The sequence below is a fragment of the Centroberyx gerrardi genome, chromosome 12 (assembly GCF_048128805.1).
Source record: "Centroberyx gerrardi isolate f3 chromosome 12, fCenGer3.hap1.cur.20231027, whole genome shotgun sequence".
NCBI lineage: Eukaryota > Metazoa > Chordata > Actinopteri > Beryciformes > Berycidae > Centroberyx > Centroberyx gerrardi.
In genome coordinates, this window is record NC_136008.1 from 20939744 (window position 1) to 20956677 (window position 16934).

The 16934-nt window shown below is 42.4% G+C and overlaps 1 protein-coding gene across 2 annotated transcripts in view; it reads left to right on the plus strand.

The window, feature by feature from the left end:
* Positions 1–16934, plus strand: part of snap91a (synaptosome associated protein 91a) — a 42836-nt gene that overhangs the window by 7476 nt on the left and 18426 nt on the right. For both annotated transcript variants that reach the window (XM_078286970.1, XM_078286971.1), the window contains exons 2-8: positions 10513–10655; positions 12909–12984; positions 13696–13798; positions 14477–14570; positions 14892–15003; positions 15095–15201; positions 15306–15347. In XM_078286970.1, the coding sequence (XP_078143096.1) occupies positions 10513–10655; positions 12909–12984; positions 13696–13798; positions 14477–14570; positions 14892–15003; positions 15095–15201; positions 15306–15347 (677 nt within the window). The remainder of the gene's footprint in view (positions 1–10512; positions 10656–12908; positions 12985–13695; positions 13799–14476; positions 14571–14891; positions 15004–15094; positions 15202–15305; positions 15348–16934) is intronic.

Sequence of the window (16934 nt, forward strand, 5' to 3'; positions counted from 1 at the left end):
TCACGGACAGCTGGTCTGCCAAAACGGAATTCATGGTTCCTTTAATGAAGGCAATTTGTCCAGGTGCTGATGCAGCAAAGCATCCCCAAACTATGACACGATTGCCAACAGGTTGTGGTAGCGTCACTGTGGAATGCTGTGTTTCCTTTTCACCAGACTTAACGGGGCCCATGCTGGCCAAAAGGTTTAGGTTTTGACTCTACTGTCCATTTAAGATATTGTTTTCCAGAAATTCCGAGGATCATGCAGATGCTTCTTGGCAAACGTGAGATGAGCATGCATGTATTTCTTACTTAGCAGTAGTTTCTGCCTTGTTACACTGCCATGAATCCCATTTTTCCCCAGTGTCTTTCAGATGGTGGTAGTCATGAACATTTACTGTTACCAAGGAAAGCGATTACTGTAGATCCCTGGATGTTGATCTAGGGTTTCTTTGCTGTGATTTCATGCCTCGCTCTTGCAGAGATTTTGGCAGTATAGTTACTCCTTTGTCTCTGTGGTTCATTGGAGCTCCGGAAGCTTAGGAATTGCTTTGGAAGTTTTTGAAGATGGGAATCAACACGTTTTTTTTTGTAGGCCTTCAGGAATTTATTTTGATTGTGGCATGATATACCTCTAGTACCTATGAGCTTCACTCTGCTGCTAAGGGCCAAAGCTGGTCAAATTTCTGTTGGGCAGAGCTGGCCCAAATTGGCCTGGATGTTTGCCAAAGTATTCAAACTGCTGGCTCTAATTTGCCTTTAAATGGGTTGAGTTGAGAGGCAAATACCTTTTTACACCTGTAGAGTGCATGTTTTTTTTTTTTTTACCTTGCATACCAAATAAATTAGAGAAGCAACTGTGGTGTCTCCCAGACTTTCTCTACTTCTCATCTACTACAATCCACAAAAAGATCTGACCAAACTCAATGCTGCAAAATGTGCAAATACGTAGATTTCACTGTACTGTATCACCTCTCAGGCCCAGCACCTACTGTACACACTTACAAATCTTTTTTTGACAGAGAAAGTCCAACAACCATTAACTCTCTTGGCTCTATAATTAGGCTCAACATACAGGGAGGACATCTGTCTCTTCCCTGGGAGTAGAACTAGCACCTAACCAGAGATATACAAGCCAGACACAAGCTAAGGATTTGCTATTCAGACAGGGAAGAGCCACAGCCTCAGGGGAGGTGAACTGCTAATAAGGGACCCAGGGATCTCGGGATGACAAGTGAATGTACACAGGCAGGGATGGCAGACCGATGATGCACAGGATAGATATATCGACAGCACTTAGGATTTTTTGTGGGAGGGAGCAAAGGTAGTTAGCAGATACGGGAGCTGTGGGTAAGGGGAAGGACAATTAAAGTAATTAAAGATTGATCGTTGAACACAGCAGGCAAAAGCAGACTGGTTCTCAGGGAAAAAAGATTTATTGAAAGCCTGTTTGGGTGCTCCGTTAAGTGATGAATGAGGATAGAGGGGTGTACATTAGGTTGGTAATGGAGTAAAGAAGGATTCGGAGGGCAGATCAAGTAGGTTCACCTTCAGACTTAAAGTAATAATCAAGCAATATTTTCATGTAAATAAATGTCCATTTTGCTACTCTAAAGAGCGCCACCTACAGAAACTCAAACTTCATCAACAGGAAATCCAAGAAAGAAGACGTCACAGTACTGGACACACTGTTTGATTGACAGGTGATCTCTGGGAAGTGCAGTGCAGAAACACCACAGTAATGAGGCTGAGCACCAAAGATGGAGACAAAGAAAAAAAGGAAAACAGGGATTAGCACTTCAAAATCATGAGATCTTTCATGACGTTTATAAGCTATCTCAGACTATTTTTGGTTTCCACAAATGAACCTGTTAACTTGAAGTTGTGAAGGTTAGGACAATGCAAACGAGTGAAAAGTCACTTCTATATGAAGAAGCTGCTATCTATGTCCAGCAGCAACAGCAGTAGCATTGTGTGGGATGCCAGCTTTTTCCTCGGATGTCTCTTCCAGCCTCCACAGCGTCTGGATCCCGATGGCTTCCTCTTTGCTTGGCTGTCACATTGGTACTCTGCTACGCTGGCCCACAATGCTTTCTGGGTATTTTTTTTTTCCCTGTGCGTTGCTTGGGGGGTGGGGGGGAAGAGGAGCTATAAATAAACACAGTGCTTTCATGGTCCATTCATGTGCAGTCCAACAAAGCCTCACTCACGCTGCATGGCTTCTACTGGAGCTGCATTCTCACATAGAGATGGTGGTCGCATGAGTCACCTGCTCAACAATATGGATCTATATGGAATATGAGATTAAATTCATCCGTTTCTCACTATGGAAAATAACAGATCTACATTTTAACAGGGAATAAATTAGTTTGCACAGAGGTTACAGGAAAGGTATTCAATTAGTATTTATATTAATTCAGTGCTGAATTGAGTGTTGAATCTACTTTCTACTGTTCCATGAGGTGTGTTGCTGCAGTATTATGGCTGACATGACTCATATACAGCCGGCATTGGCTAGATGACCCCTATCAGTTTGCTGCTGTGGGAGTTTGCACCTGTGAAAATGATTTCAAAGGAATTTTACTGCATCCTTGATGCCACAGAAAAATATGAGCACTAGTTGCCAGGGAAACCACCTTGGCATATCCCCATTGGTATTCATTGGTACTCTGGTAAAAACCCATCTGTGAGATATGTGATGTATGTGTGTGTGTGTGTGCGTGCAGGCTTGTGTGTATGCTTGCAGCGTGTCTTGTGGTGCATGCATGCTTGGCAGTTTGCCTCCAGTTTTACTCTTTTCAAACCCAGTGGCTTTGATATCAGTTACATGTATTGATGTGTTATAGTGCGCAATTTGAAACCAGAGTCCTGTCAATTCTGTGTTGGGTGTGGCGGACACCGCAGGGCATTCTGATATGCTATTCAGTTACAGTGATCTGACACCATGTAGGTCAATAGAGCACATATGAGTCCTAAGTGTGCACAGTAGAGCATGCAGAGTATGTCAGAAAGAGACCACTGGGTCACTAGCCAAATCCACCCGAAAACACTATTAAAAAACAGCTATTGCGATGTACCTTGCATTTCTGGGCCCTATTTGTTGTTTGGTGGTGTATTCCTTATGTGTCCTTATTCCTGTGCATAACTATATTTCCTGCGAAGCAATTTTTCTGCCGTCTAAAACATCAACAGTAAACATCAGGTTTTGGTGTCAGTCCCTCAAAGAGCAAGAGCTTCTTTCTAGACTCACCGTTTTGCACCGACTTCAACAATCATATAGGGAGAAATCTATCGTAGAAGAGGCAGAGAGACCAAGAGAGGCTCAATAGACCAGAATGCAATGCAGGACAGGACCATGATCATAGACACAGCCATCATTCACAAACTAGCCTACTTGACTAGCCAGCTAACAGGTGATGCCCATACACCCACCTGTGATTGAAAGCAACAAGTTCACGCCCCTTCTCTGAGGGTTGTGGAAAGGCATTCTGGGAAACATAGGAATAATAGGAAGACGAGGCAGATTTAGGGAAAGTGGGTACACCAATACAACACAAAATAACCCCTGGAATGGAGAGCACAGATTGATGATATATAACAGTGTAACGGTATCTGACGCGGGAGTTTTCAAGACTTTTCCAGTGATCCCATGGGACACATTCATGGATATTCCAACTGGAAATGTGTCTGAAAGTGAAAGATGGAACATTTACGTACCGTAGGTAAGGTGAAAGTCTGCAGTCCTGTTATGTCTTGATAATATCCTTTTGCCATGGTGAGGAGAAAGGGTGAGGATAGCTGCTGTTAAAAAATACCATGCCTGACAAAATACTGAAGTACCTTTGAACAAGGCACTGCACTGAGGCTGACCATGCGCTTCGACCTCTCTGATGAAATGCATATCCTTTATGTAGGGGCCTATGCATGTATGTGTATCTAGGAGAGATATGCCACGTGACACATTTCAACTAGCTCAACATGGCCAAGAAACCTCAATTCTGTTTGTTTATTCCAACCACTGATGAGAGCTTCTGTCTCAGATTTAGCATGAAAGAGGCAGTGGCTCTCTCCAGTGTCAGATTGTGGCATGTATGCAGCTTAATGTGAGTTCAGTTTGGGAAAATATTACCTGTCTTTTCATGCGGAACAGCAGATTGTGCATAATCTTGGTTTTTGAGTCAGCTTTGCTGCTTGTCAGAAAGTATGGTGATAAATGGTGATACATGGTTGCATTATGAAGCATTGGTTGTGTATGTGTGTGTGTGTGTGTGTGTATGTGTGTGTGTGTGTGTGTGTGTTTCTGTGACTGGTCATGGGTGTCTTTCATACAGACAGGTGTCTTTCTGTCTTCTTGTCATCTCCCCCCTATCATTTTACAGTCACACACACACACACACACACACACACACACCATAGAGGATGCGAACATGTCAGACCCATGATGCTGCTCTCCTCTACTCGCACCACTGCACAATGACGCCTCAGGTGCTGTGGCTCTAAAATAGAGCAGAGGGAGTGTGTGTGTGTGTGTGTGTGTGTGTGTGTGTGTGTGTGTGAGTGTATAATGTAGTAGAATAGTGTAGAGGCTTTTGTAATCCTCATGTCATGAATAACCTTGTATAGCAGCTAAAAATTCACAGGCTTTAACTGAAGGACATTATCTGCACATACTGTACTTTCATTGAGGAATAGAAATAGAAATACAACATCATAATAATCTAATAAATTATGAAATGTTGTAAAAGACTATTAGCCTAATGTTTTGGCTACTAAGACTTTGTGGCTTAGTCTAATTATCTCTTATCATCATTATTATTATTATGTTATATTCTATTACATATCTTGTTAAAGGTGCTGTGTGTAGCATTTTTAAATATCAAAATATCATTGTCAAATAATAATACCTTGGTATAATGACATTGAACAGATTTTGGAGACAAGACGATTTTGGAGACGATCAGTATCCCCATTGAAGACCACATTTCCCATAAACCCTGTTGCCACTTGTCCCCCCCACCCCCCCTCCCTCTCTGGCATCTTTGTCTTTACTGCTGGAAGTGATTTTTCCATCTGCCTTTCACTTGTTCCACCATCTGCCATTGACAGAAACTCTGAATGCTTTCGCTCTGTTTGCTCTAGAAGAACAGCGCCCTCTTTCTGCTTTGTGCCATAAAGCAATCCTGCAGATTTTCTGCCAGATCGACCCGATGGCTCACAATGTAAAATGCAGTGTAGAAGCTGGCAGAGGCTGCCAGTCTTCTCTGCCACGGTCTCATTTGTTTACAGTAATTACACTAATGTCTCAAAATGAATGTGGTAATGATTTATTGATGTTACAATTTTACACAAAGTAAGTATTACAATGTCATTGATATATAGATATTTATTCTGTCTTTACTTGACTGCATTTAAATGCTATAAAATTCAAGAACAGGAGTCGATAGAACAATGTATTGTCTTTCATTGTTATGTCAGTGGAAATATTGATCTTGGGATAAATGTATGTAAATCCAAAACCAAACAATTACGTACGTGTCTGTGTGCGTGTGTGTGCGTGTGTGTGTGTGTGTGTGTGGGTGTGTGTGTGTGTGCGTGTGTGTGTGTGTGTGTGTGCGCGTGTGTGTGGACTGGATCTCATTTTACAGCCTCACATTAAACTCAGCTCGCCTCATGTATTTTAAGGCCCTCTTTTCTCCCATATGCCTTGGTCAGCGATGGCAGACAGCAGAGCAGCGGTGCATCATGGGGGCCGACTGCTGTCCCAAACCTCTGGGGCGCCACACACTGAGCCCCTGTGTGTGTGTGTGTGTGTGTGTGCAAGCAAGTATGTATTCTAAGCTCTTCCTTTTCGCTAATGCAGCTGAATGCCTGTGGTTCTGGCTGAGTGTAGATGTGTCTATTCCTGTAATCACTAGCCACTGACTGCTAGTCCTGCTATTACTGCTCTTACAGCTGGACCGACTCACTCTGCAATTACTCTCAATGGTTCAATACCAGCACTTCTCTGTGGCAGCCCTCCCTGCTTCTACATTGCCTTCAGGCTTTTACCGGGGCTAGTCATCATATTTATCGCTCCTTCTGCTGTTACCTGCGCTCACCCACTAGATCAATCTGGGCTATTTTCTGCATAGGGGCCCCGATCTCTAAAGTGTTTGAATTCGCTTGATTTCATTTCATGCTAAATGAACACTGCAGAGGGCCAGGCGGGATAAAGGTGAGGTATGATGGTAATTATTTCCGAGCCCTAGGTTTTTTCCAAGGCCTCCATCACATACAATACCTTGTTGTTAGTCATCAGTCACTCTGAGGTAAGAGCATCCCAAATGGCGTTCATACCAAGAGTCCCTGTGAGTTCATATTTCTGCCCCGTAGAACAAGGCGGTTTGAAAATGCAGTTAAATAAGCTACTTAGGTCACAGCTGTGAGTCAGTCTCGCTTTAGCTTCACCTATTCCACTTTGTATAGTGGCTTGACGATGATGAAAGATGCAGGTAACATTATTCAGCATCTTTTTAACACACACTGGGGAATTCATGGCAGTCGGCCAGTATGCTGTTGCCAGCATGCTGTGTACTGTAGCTGAGCTGAATTCAAACCACATTTTAAACATCCTCAGACGTTTTGCTCATGCTTATCTTATACATGGTTCATTCACATCAATCATCAATCATCAATCAATCAATCAATCAATCCCTGCAAAAAAATATCCATCTTAAGAAGTCACTGAATCTATAGTACTGAGTCTTCAAATTTTATTTGAAAAATATTTGAAATGTGAAAAAAATCTGCCATATGATATAATTTCAGTAGTTTCCAATGCAAATCAAGAATTTCCTTGATGCAATTGCCATTTTCTTGATACTAGTAGAGTGATCTGCCTTATTCTGCATTGTATCAATATATATCAACACTTGTTTTTAGAAAATTCCTGAAACAGGTGAAATTGTGTAGGAAACAAGTGCTAGATTTGTTCACTTGCTTCATGAAAAATAGGTCTCAGTCTTAAATGCTCCATTTGAAATTTGAGCACATACACAAGAAGACAAAATAATCTTGATAATCACTATTCTGTATGGTTAGTCAGACCGAGAGGCAATGACAATATTTGTGATCCATTGTGTGATATACAGAATTTGTATCCATGCATGCAAATGTAAGTAATTGTTAGTCAGGGTGAGTGTCTGTGTGTGCTGCACTCCACTGAGGCTACGTACTGAGCTGAGATACACACACACACACACACACACTCTCTCTCTCTCTCTCTCTCTCTCTCTCTCTCTTACACACAGTATGAATAATTGAGAAGGAAGGCAGGGGGAAGACAGTGAGTCAGGAGTTCCTGCTGAAGTGTTGTTCAGCATCCCAATCAGACCTGAGACTCTCTGTCTTTGCCTCTCTCTCTCTCTCTCTCTCTCTCTCTCTCTCTCTATCTATCTATCTATCTATCTATCTAACTCTTTCTACTGGATTAGGATTATATTCTATGTCAAGTAATAATCCCAGACATTTTCAAATAAATAAATGTCTGTTTGGCTACTCTTTATCGCTGACTGACGTAACACAGTAGTGATTCAACCTATATCCAGTTCATGAAACCTTTTACATTTGCTGTTCTAACACTCAGTGCCTGGTAGGTCTTACCTGGGAAAAATCCTCTGGTGCACAGGAGGTGATGCATTTTACATTTCATGCAGCAGCAATAGCAATTTGTTTGGAATAAACAGAAGAAGAACTGGGTACTTAGCATGAGCTGCGGTAGCCACCATGGCTGAACAGACAAAGAAAAGAAACTCAAACTTCATCAACAGAAGGAAAAAGATGTCAGTACTGGACCTACTGTTTGATTGACAGCTGATCTATGAGGAGCAGTGCAGAAACACCACAGCAATGAGCGCTGAGCACCAAACATAGAGACCAAAAAACCCCAAGGATCTGCGGCTTACTACTATAAACTCTCAGAATTGTCTAGTCACTATGCTCTCATGTGGACACGATTTGGGCATGGTGCACCTACTTGTGTAGATATTAGATGTGGAGTGGCTGTGCATTTGTGTCTCACAGTCTGGCAGAAGTGCTAACACTCATAGTGGGAGATAGAGGAGAGAGAGAAGTGGGGAGAGCTCAGATGAAAAGCGTAGGAAGATGCAGGCAGCTGACTCATCAGCCCTGCAGGGATTATCCTTCTCGTGTGTGTGTGTGTGTGTGTGTGTGTGTATGAACATCTCCTGCCTCACTACTGGAAAGGCCATCCACAACAATCATTACTGCATGATGAAAGCATGGTAGCGGAAGCAAAACAGCGAGCAGACTTTTAACATGACTAGCGCAGCGCTGTGACCTTGAACGCATCTCTTCCATGATTATTCATCCATCTATCTTTCCCAGCACACTCACTGTGGGCTATTTGATTAGGTTTAAGTTGGGAAATGGAGAAAATGCATGATAAACTAAAAAAAGAAAAAAAAAATCCTCAGAGGATAGTGAAACTGTTACGTAAAAAACACCATTATGGTCTTCGATGGATGTTTTGTATTGTATGTTTTTGACATACAATACAAAACACAATAAAAGCGCTATCAAAAGATATAGATGGCACTTCTGCTAAACAGAAAGATTGAAGAGTCCTTTTTCAAAATGCTATCTAGTTATTTGGGAATAGAAAAAATCATTACCTGAAGTTCAGCATTTGATGTCTCTTAAATATAGAAGGTCCAGTCTATAAATGTGACTTAAGTCTGGGGGTTCCCAAATCAAAGACCCCCAAATAGATTTTCTTTTTTAATAGATCAAAGTAGATGCACTATCAGAGTAGATGTTAGATGTTTTTTTATTATTATCTTTAAAATGGAGGATATCTTATTTTGGAGCAAAACGTCCCAGTGCCTGGACTCTCCATTGACAGGACAGAATATATCATTATAAATCAAATGACAGATTGTTCTGGATGTGAGGTGTATTGGCAATTACAGTCTATATTAAGCCAGAGAGGAAAATTCAATAGCAATTGCTGGGCTGCCTCTCTGTCTGTTGGCAGTAAACAAACAGATATGGATATGACACTATTAATGAGTCCCAGGACTCCATAGCAGTCACTCTGTTTGCCCTGCTCAGCTGAATCAAGGCTTTTAAAACGATGCCGGTCATGTTTTCTGTCTCTTTCCTTCTTCTTTCTGCACACACACCTACTTTATCTCATTCCTCACTCCCCCGTTGACGATATGCCGTGAGATTTGCTATAGCAGAGCTAAGGAGGATATCGCTCCTATCTGCCAGTAAATAGCTTTCGTTCACAGAGGCCGAGGTGTTATCTGATTGATGCTGGTGAACGGGTGGAAGGAAACAGCTTGAGATTACGCTCCTTTGTTCAGTATCAGAGGAATACACCAAGTTTTGGGGAGATTTTCCCTTTGGTCAACTTAAATGTTAAGTGATTAGAATATAGACACTAAAACCATCCATGTGTCCCTGGTAGATTATTGGCTCTGGTGCCCCATGCTAACTGTCTGTCGGTGTATCTGCCTGGCTGTCTTTCTCTACGCTCTGTATGACTGAAAATCTGTCTCTCTTTTCATTTCTGTTTAGTTCTCTGTCTCTTTCTATGCTGTGGAATATTCCACTCTTCCTCTACTTGTGCTAGTGTTAATAACTGGCTGCAGAAACGAACAAAGAGGCAGCGGGTGTGACTCAGACCAAGCAATGGTGACAGAGCGTGAAGCACCCAAGGTTGCAGCTAAATACATTTTATAATCTTTGAACATGTCAGTATCCTGAAACCATTTTGTAGTTAGAAATAGCCCATCCTGCTTGCAAAGATAAGACTCTTAAATGGATTACGTATTCAATTGACAAATTCAGAAGAATTGACATTTTCAGACGGAAAACATACACTGAAAACTGTCAATCGCAACAAGTAATTTTGTCTAGTACTGACACTTAAAATCTTATTTTGCTTCAAGCAAAAAAATCTGCCAATGGGGTGAGATAATTTCACTCACAAACAGTTTCCAGTGCAGTTTCACCTTTTTTAAAAATGTTCTTCAAATAAATGACAATATCTTGAATTAAGACTTTGCTAGTATTGTAAAGTTCTTAAAATAAGTTGATTTGCATTGGAAACAAGTGAAAATGTCTCATTCACTGACAGATTTTTTTCACTTGTTTTGAGAAAAATAAGATTTTAAGACTCAATACTAAATGACTAAATATTTTTGCAGTGTAGGACTCATCGTGTTAATGTTTATTTCTACTCCTACACATAGTGGAAAGTGACAATGAAGGATGGGAGAAAGAGAGGTTGTGATATGCAACAAAGCCCAAACCCAGTACCATCACATGGCATTTATTCCAGCACGCTCCTGTCTTAAACATTAAGCCGTTTCTAACCCATCTAGCTTCTTCCACCATCCCTGGAGCGGTCCATCATGTCATTATTAGATGCTCAAAGGGCTTCCACTGTACATTGCACCTGTACTGAATGTCTCCACTGCTAATTCCCATCATCTAACCCCCCTTGCTCCTTTCTGCTCCTCAGATCTGATCCAGGCCACTCAGGAGTCCAATGTGAACGTCCCCCAGATGGCCGACACGCTGTTTGAGAGGGCCGGCAACGCCAGCTGGGTGGTGGTCTTCAAAGCCCTGGTCACCACACACCACCTCATGGTGCACGGCAACGAGGTGAGCTCAACACACACACACACATACTGTATACACCCCACATACAGTACATACAGGCATAGATTCAGCCTAGAGGTTAGAGAAGTGGGCTTGTGACTGGGAGGTTGTCGGTTCAAACCTCCAGGCTGGCTGGGAAAATTTGGGAGTGGAAAGTGAATAAGTAACACTCTCCCTTTCCCAAATAACTACAGCTGATGACAGACAAACACCTCCTCAGAAACACGCATGGGGATTCTCCATAGATGTCGTTTTAGCTCACCACCAGCCATGCAATTAGCAACAAGACTGCTAATAAATTCCCTGTACCTTATTAACCTTCTGCTCTGTGGTCGTGACCTCGTGACCCGTGATTTGTCCTGAAGATAGCTGTAGAAAGGCAAAAGCTCTGAAAGGTCAACCAGGGGGCAACTCAGAGGGATAAGCAGATGCTTCTTTACCGCCCAGAAAATTGACCACACTGCTACTAAAATCGGCTAGGGAATAGCAGATTAAACAGAAAAGAGGGAGGGAGAGAGAGGATGAAACAAGACATGTAAGAAGGAGAATGAGAAAATATTCACTAGGAGATAATAAAGAGAAATGGATGGAGAATAAGAAACAACAGCAAAGAGAGAGACAGTGGGAATCAAATGAAGAGAGATGGACAGTGATCGCACTCTGACAGGCAGCCAAAGTGTGGTGGTGAGATCTAGCCAGAGCAGGAATCAGGGGGAAAGGGCATGTGTACTGATGTTGCCATGGGCAACACTGGGATACTGTGGCCCTTCACACACACACACACACACACACACAAAGGACAAAGGAGATTATATGTTTTTCCATGCATGTGCTAATATCTGTGATGTATCTGTGCAAAAGCTCAAGTGCAGTGTGTGTGCATGCCTTTCTGTACATATGAGTATTTCAATGTGTATATGGACTGTATGGGAGAGGGTGGTATGAAAATATATATGGATATTCTTGGCAGGTAAATCTACAGCCCCCTCCCTCTATTTCCCTTGAGATTTGTTTGTAGTGAACCAGGTGTGTAGAGACTAGCTTGGCTTTTGTATTGTCCCTGATGTTGAGAAAGAGAGCATTGACTTGACTAGAGAGAGAGAGAGAGAGAGAGAGAGAGAGAGAAATAGGGAAGGGGAGAGTAAATGTGTACTATCTCGCCAATTCCCCTGGGAGGATTTTTCATTCTTATCCTCCCCTCACTTTAATTGGGCCCTGTCTTGTGAAAATGGAGTTACTGAATAAGCATCAGGAGTGAGTGTTTGTGTGTGTGTGTGTGTGTGTATTTTTATGTCTGTGTGTTAGGAAGTGTTTGGAATACACTATTTCTTGCTGGGCTGTATAATACCCCGTGCAGAGACGTCCTATTTGTCTTTATTATACTCTAGTGCCTGGTGCTTTCCGTGTGTCTGATTTGTATTCACACCTCTCCCACTCAGTAAGGCTGCCGCTTTGCTCCTTTAACGCTGCCTCGCTCTAATCATTAAAGCCAAAGACTAGTGATAATGTCACACTTTTTATATAAATTCTGCTTTCTGCTACACACAGTTTTGCAGGTTTTTGGTGTGTTGATAATGCTGAACAGCTCCAAAGAAATGGCGGTGAACATCAACCAAGCCTCCTCTCTTAACATTTAAGATGCAGCCATCTGTTTGAAAATGATTATCATAAAAAGCTAATATGCGATGACTGCTGGGAAGAGCATCAGATTTTAACTTTTCTCTAATGTGGTGTAATCATTGCAGGGATCCAACCCACCCTGCATCTGTCTAGCATTAGGCCTGCACTATTTTCCAGACAGTTCCCAGGTTTGACATATAAAAAGTGGGACTTTTATGGCTACAACTGTGTGTGTGTTTGAACATCTGTATGTTTTCAATACAAGCAATTGGGGATGTTGGATAAAATACTTCTTTTCTGTTCTTTTGAATGAAGACAAAAATGTATAAGTTCTACCTCAATTAATTAATAACAACAATAAGTCATATCTCCTAGTTCTGTTGATATGTATTATCCCTCTAATGCAAGTACAGTAAATATGTCTCGTTGTCTCTTAAAGGGACGCTATATGTTTTGAATGGAGTCTGTTACTTTTCTCCACCATGCACTCATTCACCACCAGTTGCACGCTCACAAATGAGTACAAATTTTAATGAATGAATAAAGCTGGTTTTGCAGTAGCTGAATACAGAGACTTTTTGAAAAGTGCTTGGCAGAGGAAAATAACCAACCTTGTGTGTTTGTCCTCTCCTGCAGAGATTCATCCAGTTCCTGGCCTCCAGAAACACCCTGTTCAACCTCAGCAACTTCCTGGACAAAACCGGCTCCCATGGTGGGTGGTGTTTCCTTCCTCCACCAGACCAGCCCTCCATCATTTTCTCTTCTGAGTCCTGCCCCGCATCGTTTTTGTAGCTGCATAGGTAGCTGCAATAGGCTTGAGCTCATCTCTGTCCTGCTCAAATCTCTCCATCCCTTTTCCTTTCACCCATTTATATTCAATTCCTAGATCACCAAACATTAAAACCAACCTAACCATCCCTCCATTCCTGATTCCCCCACACCCCACCCCTTGATTATATTAATCTCCATGGCAGTAAACATGGTCTCCCGTGGTGATAAAAACTGAGCCTGTTGTCATGGACATTTTGTCAGTGAGAGTGACATTGTAGGGTATCTGAGGGTTTCAGAAAGCCAAATGTAAGGCTTTTAAGACTTTTTAATGCTACCTTTGATTGAAATTAAAACCAATTTAACAACCAGAATAAATAAGAAGAAAAGAAACTGAACATAGCTAATGAAAGTTCTGAAACTATAAATATACTACTAACCCTGTTCTGTATTAATCTAGGCATGGGCATGCAGCAAAGAAATCTGTCATTGTAAAACAGCATCGTCTAAAAGCCGTATTTAAGACATTTTAATACTTTGTAAGGCCTTGAGTTTAGATGATTTAAGACTTTTGCAGACTTTTTAAGGACACGTGGATACCTTGCATTGGGTTGACATTGGAGTGTGTGTGTGTGTGTGTGTGTGTCTTCCTCAGGCTACGACATGTCCACATTCATCAGACGCTACAGCCGCTATCTCAACGAGAAGGCCTTCGCCTACAGACAGATGGCTTTCGACTTTGGCCGAGTCAAGAAAGGGTATACCGTCTCTCATGTCTGTAAATCCTCCACCTCGCCGCTAGACCGTTTCAGCCACGTTATTGATTTTTAGTCTTTAAAAATACAACTTGCTTTGTTAGTTCAGCCGGACTACAGCACATTCCGATATTTGCACCCTCTGACCCGCCCTCCCCATCTCTCAGAATAACACAAATCCCTCCGGGGTCCCGTCCGTGTGTGTGGGATGGACTCGATGGCCCGACGTTGGGTGGCGGCCATGGCTGCACTGCCTGCACTGAGCAGAGGGATGAATACAGAGCGGGTTATTACTCATGCTTACACTGTGGACAGCTCTATTTAGCTGGCAGACACAAGGTCCCTCTGGCCACACAGGCCGGGCTGGCAATGAGAAATACAAACGCAGAATACAGAATAGAGTGCAGATGAGTCGGTGGATATAGTTGTGTCTGACAGGTGTGGGGAGAAGTGGAAACTTACAGACTGTATGGTTCTGTCTCTTTCTGTGTCAGCTGATTCAATGGGACGCTGCTGGCTTCATTACAGCGATTACTAGACCATGGCTGCTCCCAATTAAAAAGGACGATGAGAGGGATTGAATATGCTGTGTTTCTCTACAGGCTTAAAATGTTTCAGGGGACTGAATAATGGCGTTTCATTCTGCTCTCACCTTTTTCCTCTCTCTCTTTTCCTCCTTAGAGCTGACGGAGTGATGAGGACCATGTCAGTAGAGAAGCTGTTGAAAGGGATGCCAACCCTGCAGAGCCAGATAGACGCACTGCTGGAGTTTGATGTGAGTGACACTTGCTAATACTGTAGGAAACGATGTCACCTTGCAATGTAACTGAATCTGCTTTGAAATAAACACTGTCAGAAAAAGCTGCCAACTGGATATAAAAATGCATAGCATTGTAGCAGTACTCTGGAAAGTTATGCCAATCATAACCCTATTACAACAAATTCCAGAGGTTTTGAAGCCACAGAGACAAAAATACATATCTGTCATGCAAATTTGATATCACTTGTCAAACAGTTTTTCCTTGGATTTTCTGTTGATGAAGTTTGAGTTCCTGTAGGTTAGAGTTTGCCTCTTAGATTATACTTCTCTCCACAGGTCCATCCACAGGAACTGAACAACGGAGTGATAAACGCCTGCTTCCTCCTGCTCTTCAAAGATCTGATCAAGCTATACGCCTGCTACAATGACGGCATCATCAACCTGCTAGGTAAGGAATGGCTCCTTTCACTCCATCACAGGATTCATGAAATAACTTTATTTTGATGGGGGAGTTATGTTCATCCACCTCTGTTCTCCAGAGAAATTTTTCCAGATGAAGAGAAGCCAGTGCAAAGACGGGCTGGAGATCTACAAGAGATTCCTGACACGAATGACCCAGGTTTCTGAGTTCTTCAAAATCGCTGAGGTAGCCTCCAGTGCGCACCATATCACTGATTATCAGCTAACTCCTCTACTGCTTGGTAATTGTTGCCTTGAGTCCCCACTGAAATGTCTTCTTGTCTTTTACAGCAAGTGGGAATAGACAAGAATGATATACCAGAGCTTACTCAGGTAAGACCTACCTATTTTCCCTACCTTTATTTATTTTCAGTGTATTCATTTTTGAATCTGTGAAGTATTTGTAGGCCACATACTAACAGAGCATGTCAGTGTTGTGTTTTTCTAACGGTGTTGCATGTATTTTGGATGTCTAGCGTCTCCATGTAATCCTTCACCAGCGGTATTCACCATTATTGCTCCCCATTGATAATAATCAGACATTCATGGACATGCTACAGTATGTCCTTTGGTTGTTTTAGAGAGAGGGGGCGTATCCCATTGAAACCCATGTGTACATTAATTCTCCATGCAGCCAATGAGCTGTGGTCCTCTGGTGATTGACAGGCCCTGTGCCCCCCTTCTCTTCTTACTTCCAGAGATGCAGATTGATCATACAGGCTGAGAGTGTGAGTAGCGTGTAGTGCACAGAGCTAGCTTGGGGGAGCAAACAGCTTAGGGAAGATCAACATTTGAACTCTCTTTGAGTGCATTGAATTGAACCACACTGCGCAGCGAGTGCACACCCAGCAGACAGACATCAGACGCTCTGATGAAGTGGGATGATGTGACTGGAAGAACGGATTGGACGAGCTGCGATGCTGAGCAATGCTGCTGACTGGGCGGCCGCTAAGATCTGAGCTAAACGTCGTTTTAGCTCAACAACTGTATCTTGGCACAGCAGACTGTAATCCTGGATCTGTGCTGTAGAGTTTCCATGACAGTTAATGAGTCACTTTAAAGGAGATTTTCTGACTTTTCTGCAACAGCAGCTGATTGCTTGGTTCCTGATCATGGGTCACAGACCTACAGGTGATCTGGTAGGTTGCCACATCACACAAGTGGCAATATGTCCCAGGATGAGAGTCCCAGGATGAGAGACCAGATTTCTCATTTGGGTCGCCAACAAACTCTGATGTCATGGAAACTGTATAGCTGAGGCTGAGGCATTCTCTCACCTCTCCAACATGGCAGTATGGATGACCTGCATGGACAGCATGCTGTAGTGCTAGGCGGATATAATGGTATAGGCTTTTATCAAAACCCATCACCATCACGCTTGATTCAACGTATGAGACACTCTTTTTGTAGATTGTTTGAGACTGGAGATGGAAGGTTCACTTCCTGTAGTTCTCCAGAATCATTCAGTCAAATTCATGCATTCATGTAAAAGGATTTTATCAAAGGCTTTTTTATCAATGCCTGTGTTTTGTTGGTACATTGGATTGGTGCACTCTGGCTGGGATGGAAAAAGGAAAAATCCACCCTAAGATGCTCTTCCAGGAGTTATTTTGTGTTGTAATTTACTTTTTGGTGCACCCACTTTCCCTCAACCCACCTTAATCTATTTCAGTTAGTGGTTTTCTATATTTCCCAAAATGCCTTTTGATAATCCCCAGAGATGAAGTGAGAACTTGTTGCATTCAGCTGTGGGTTTTATGTGTCAGTGGGGAGAACAATACTGATAGCAATAGTGGAACAAGAGTTTTACCCATCGAGAAAAAGCGAGTCACGCATCTTACTCCAAACGCAATATGTTTGGTTGCTGCATTGTATCCTGGTCTATTGAGGCTACTGTTGATGGAGAAAATGGTATCTCTT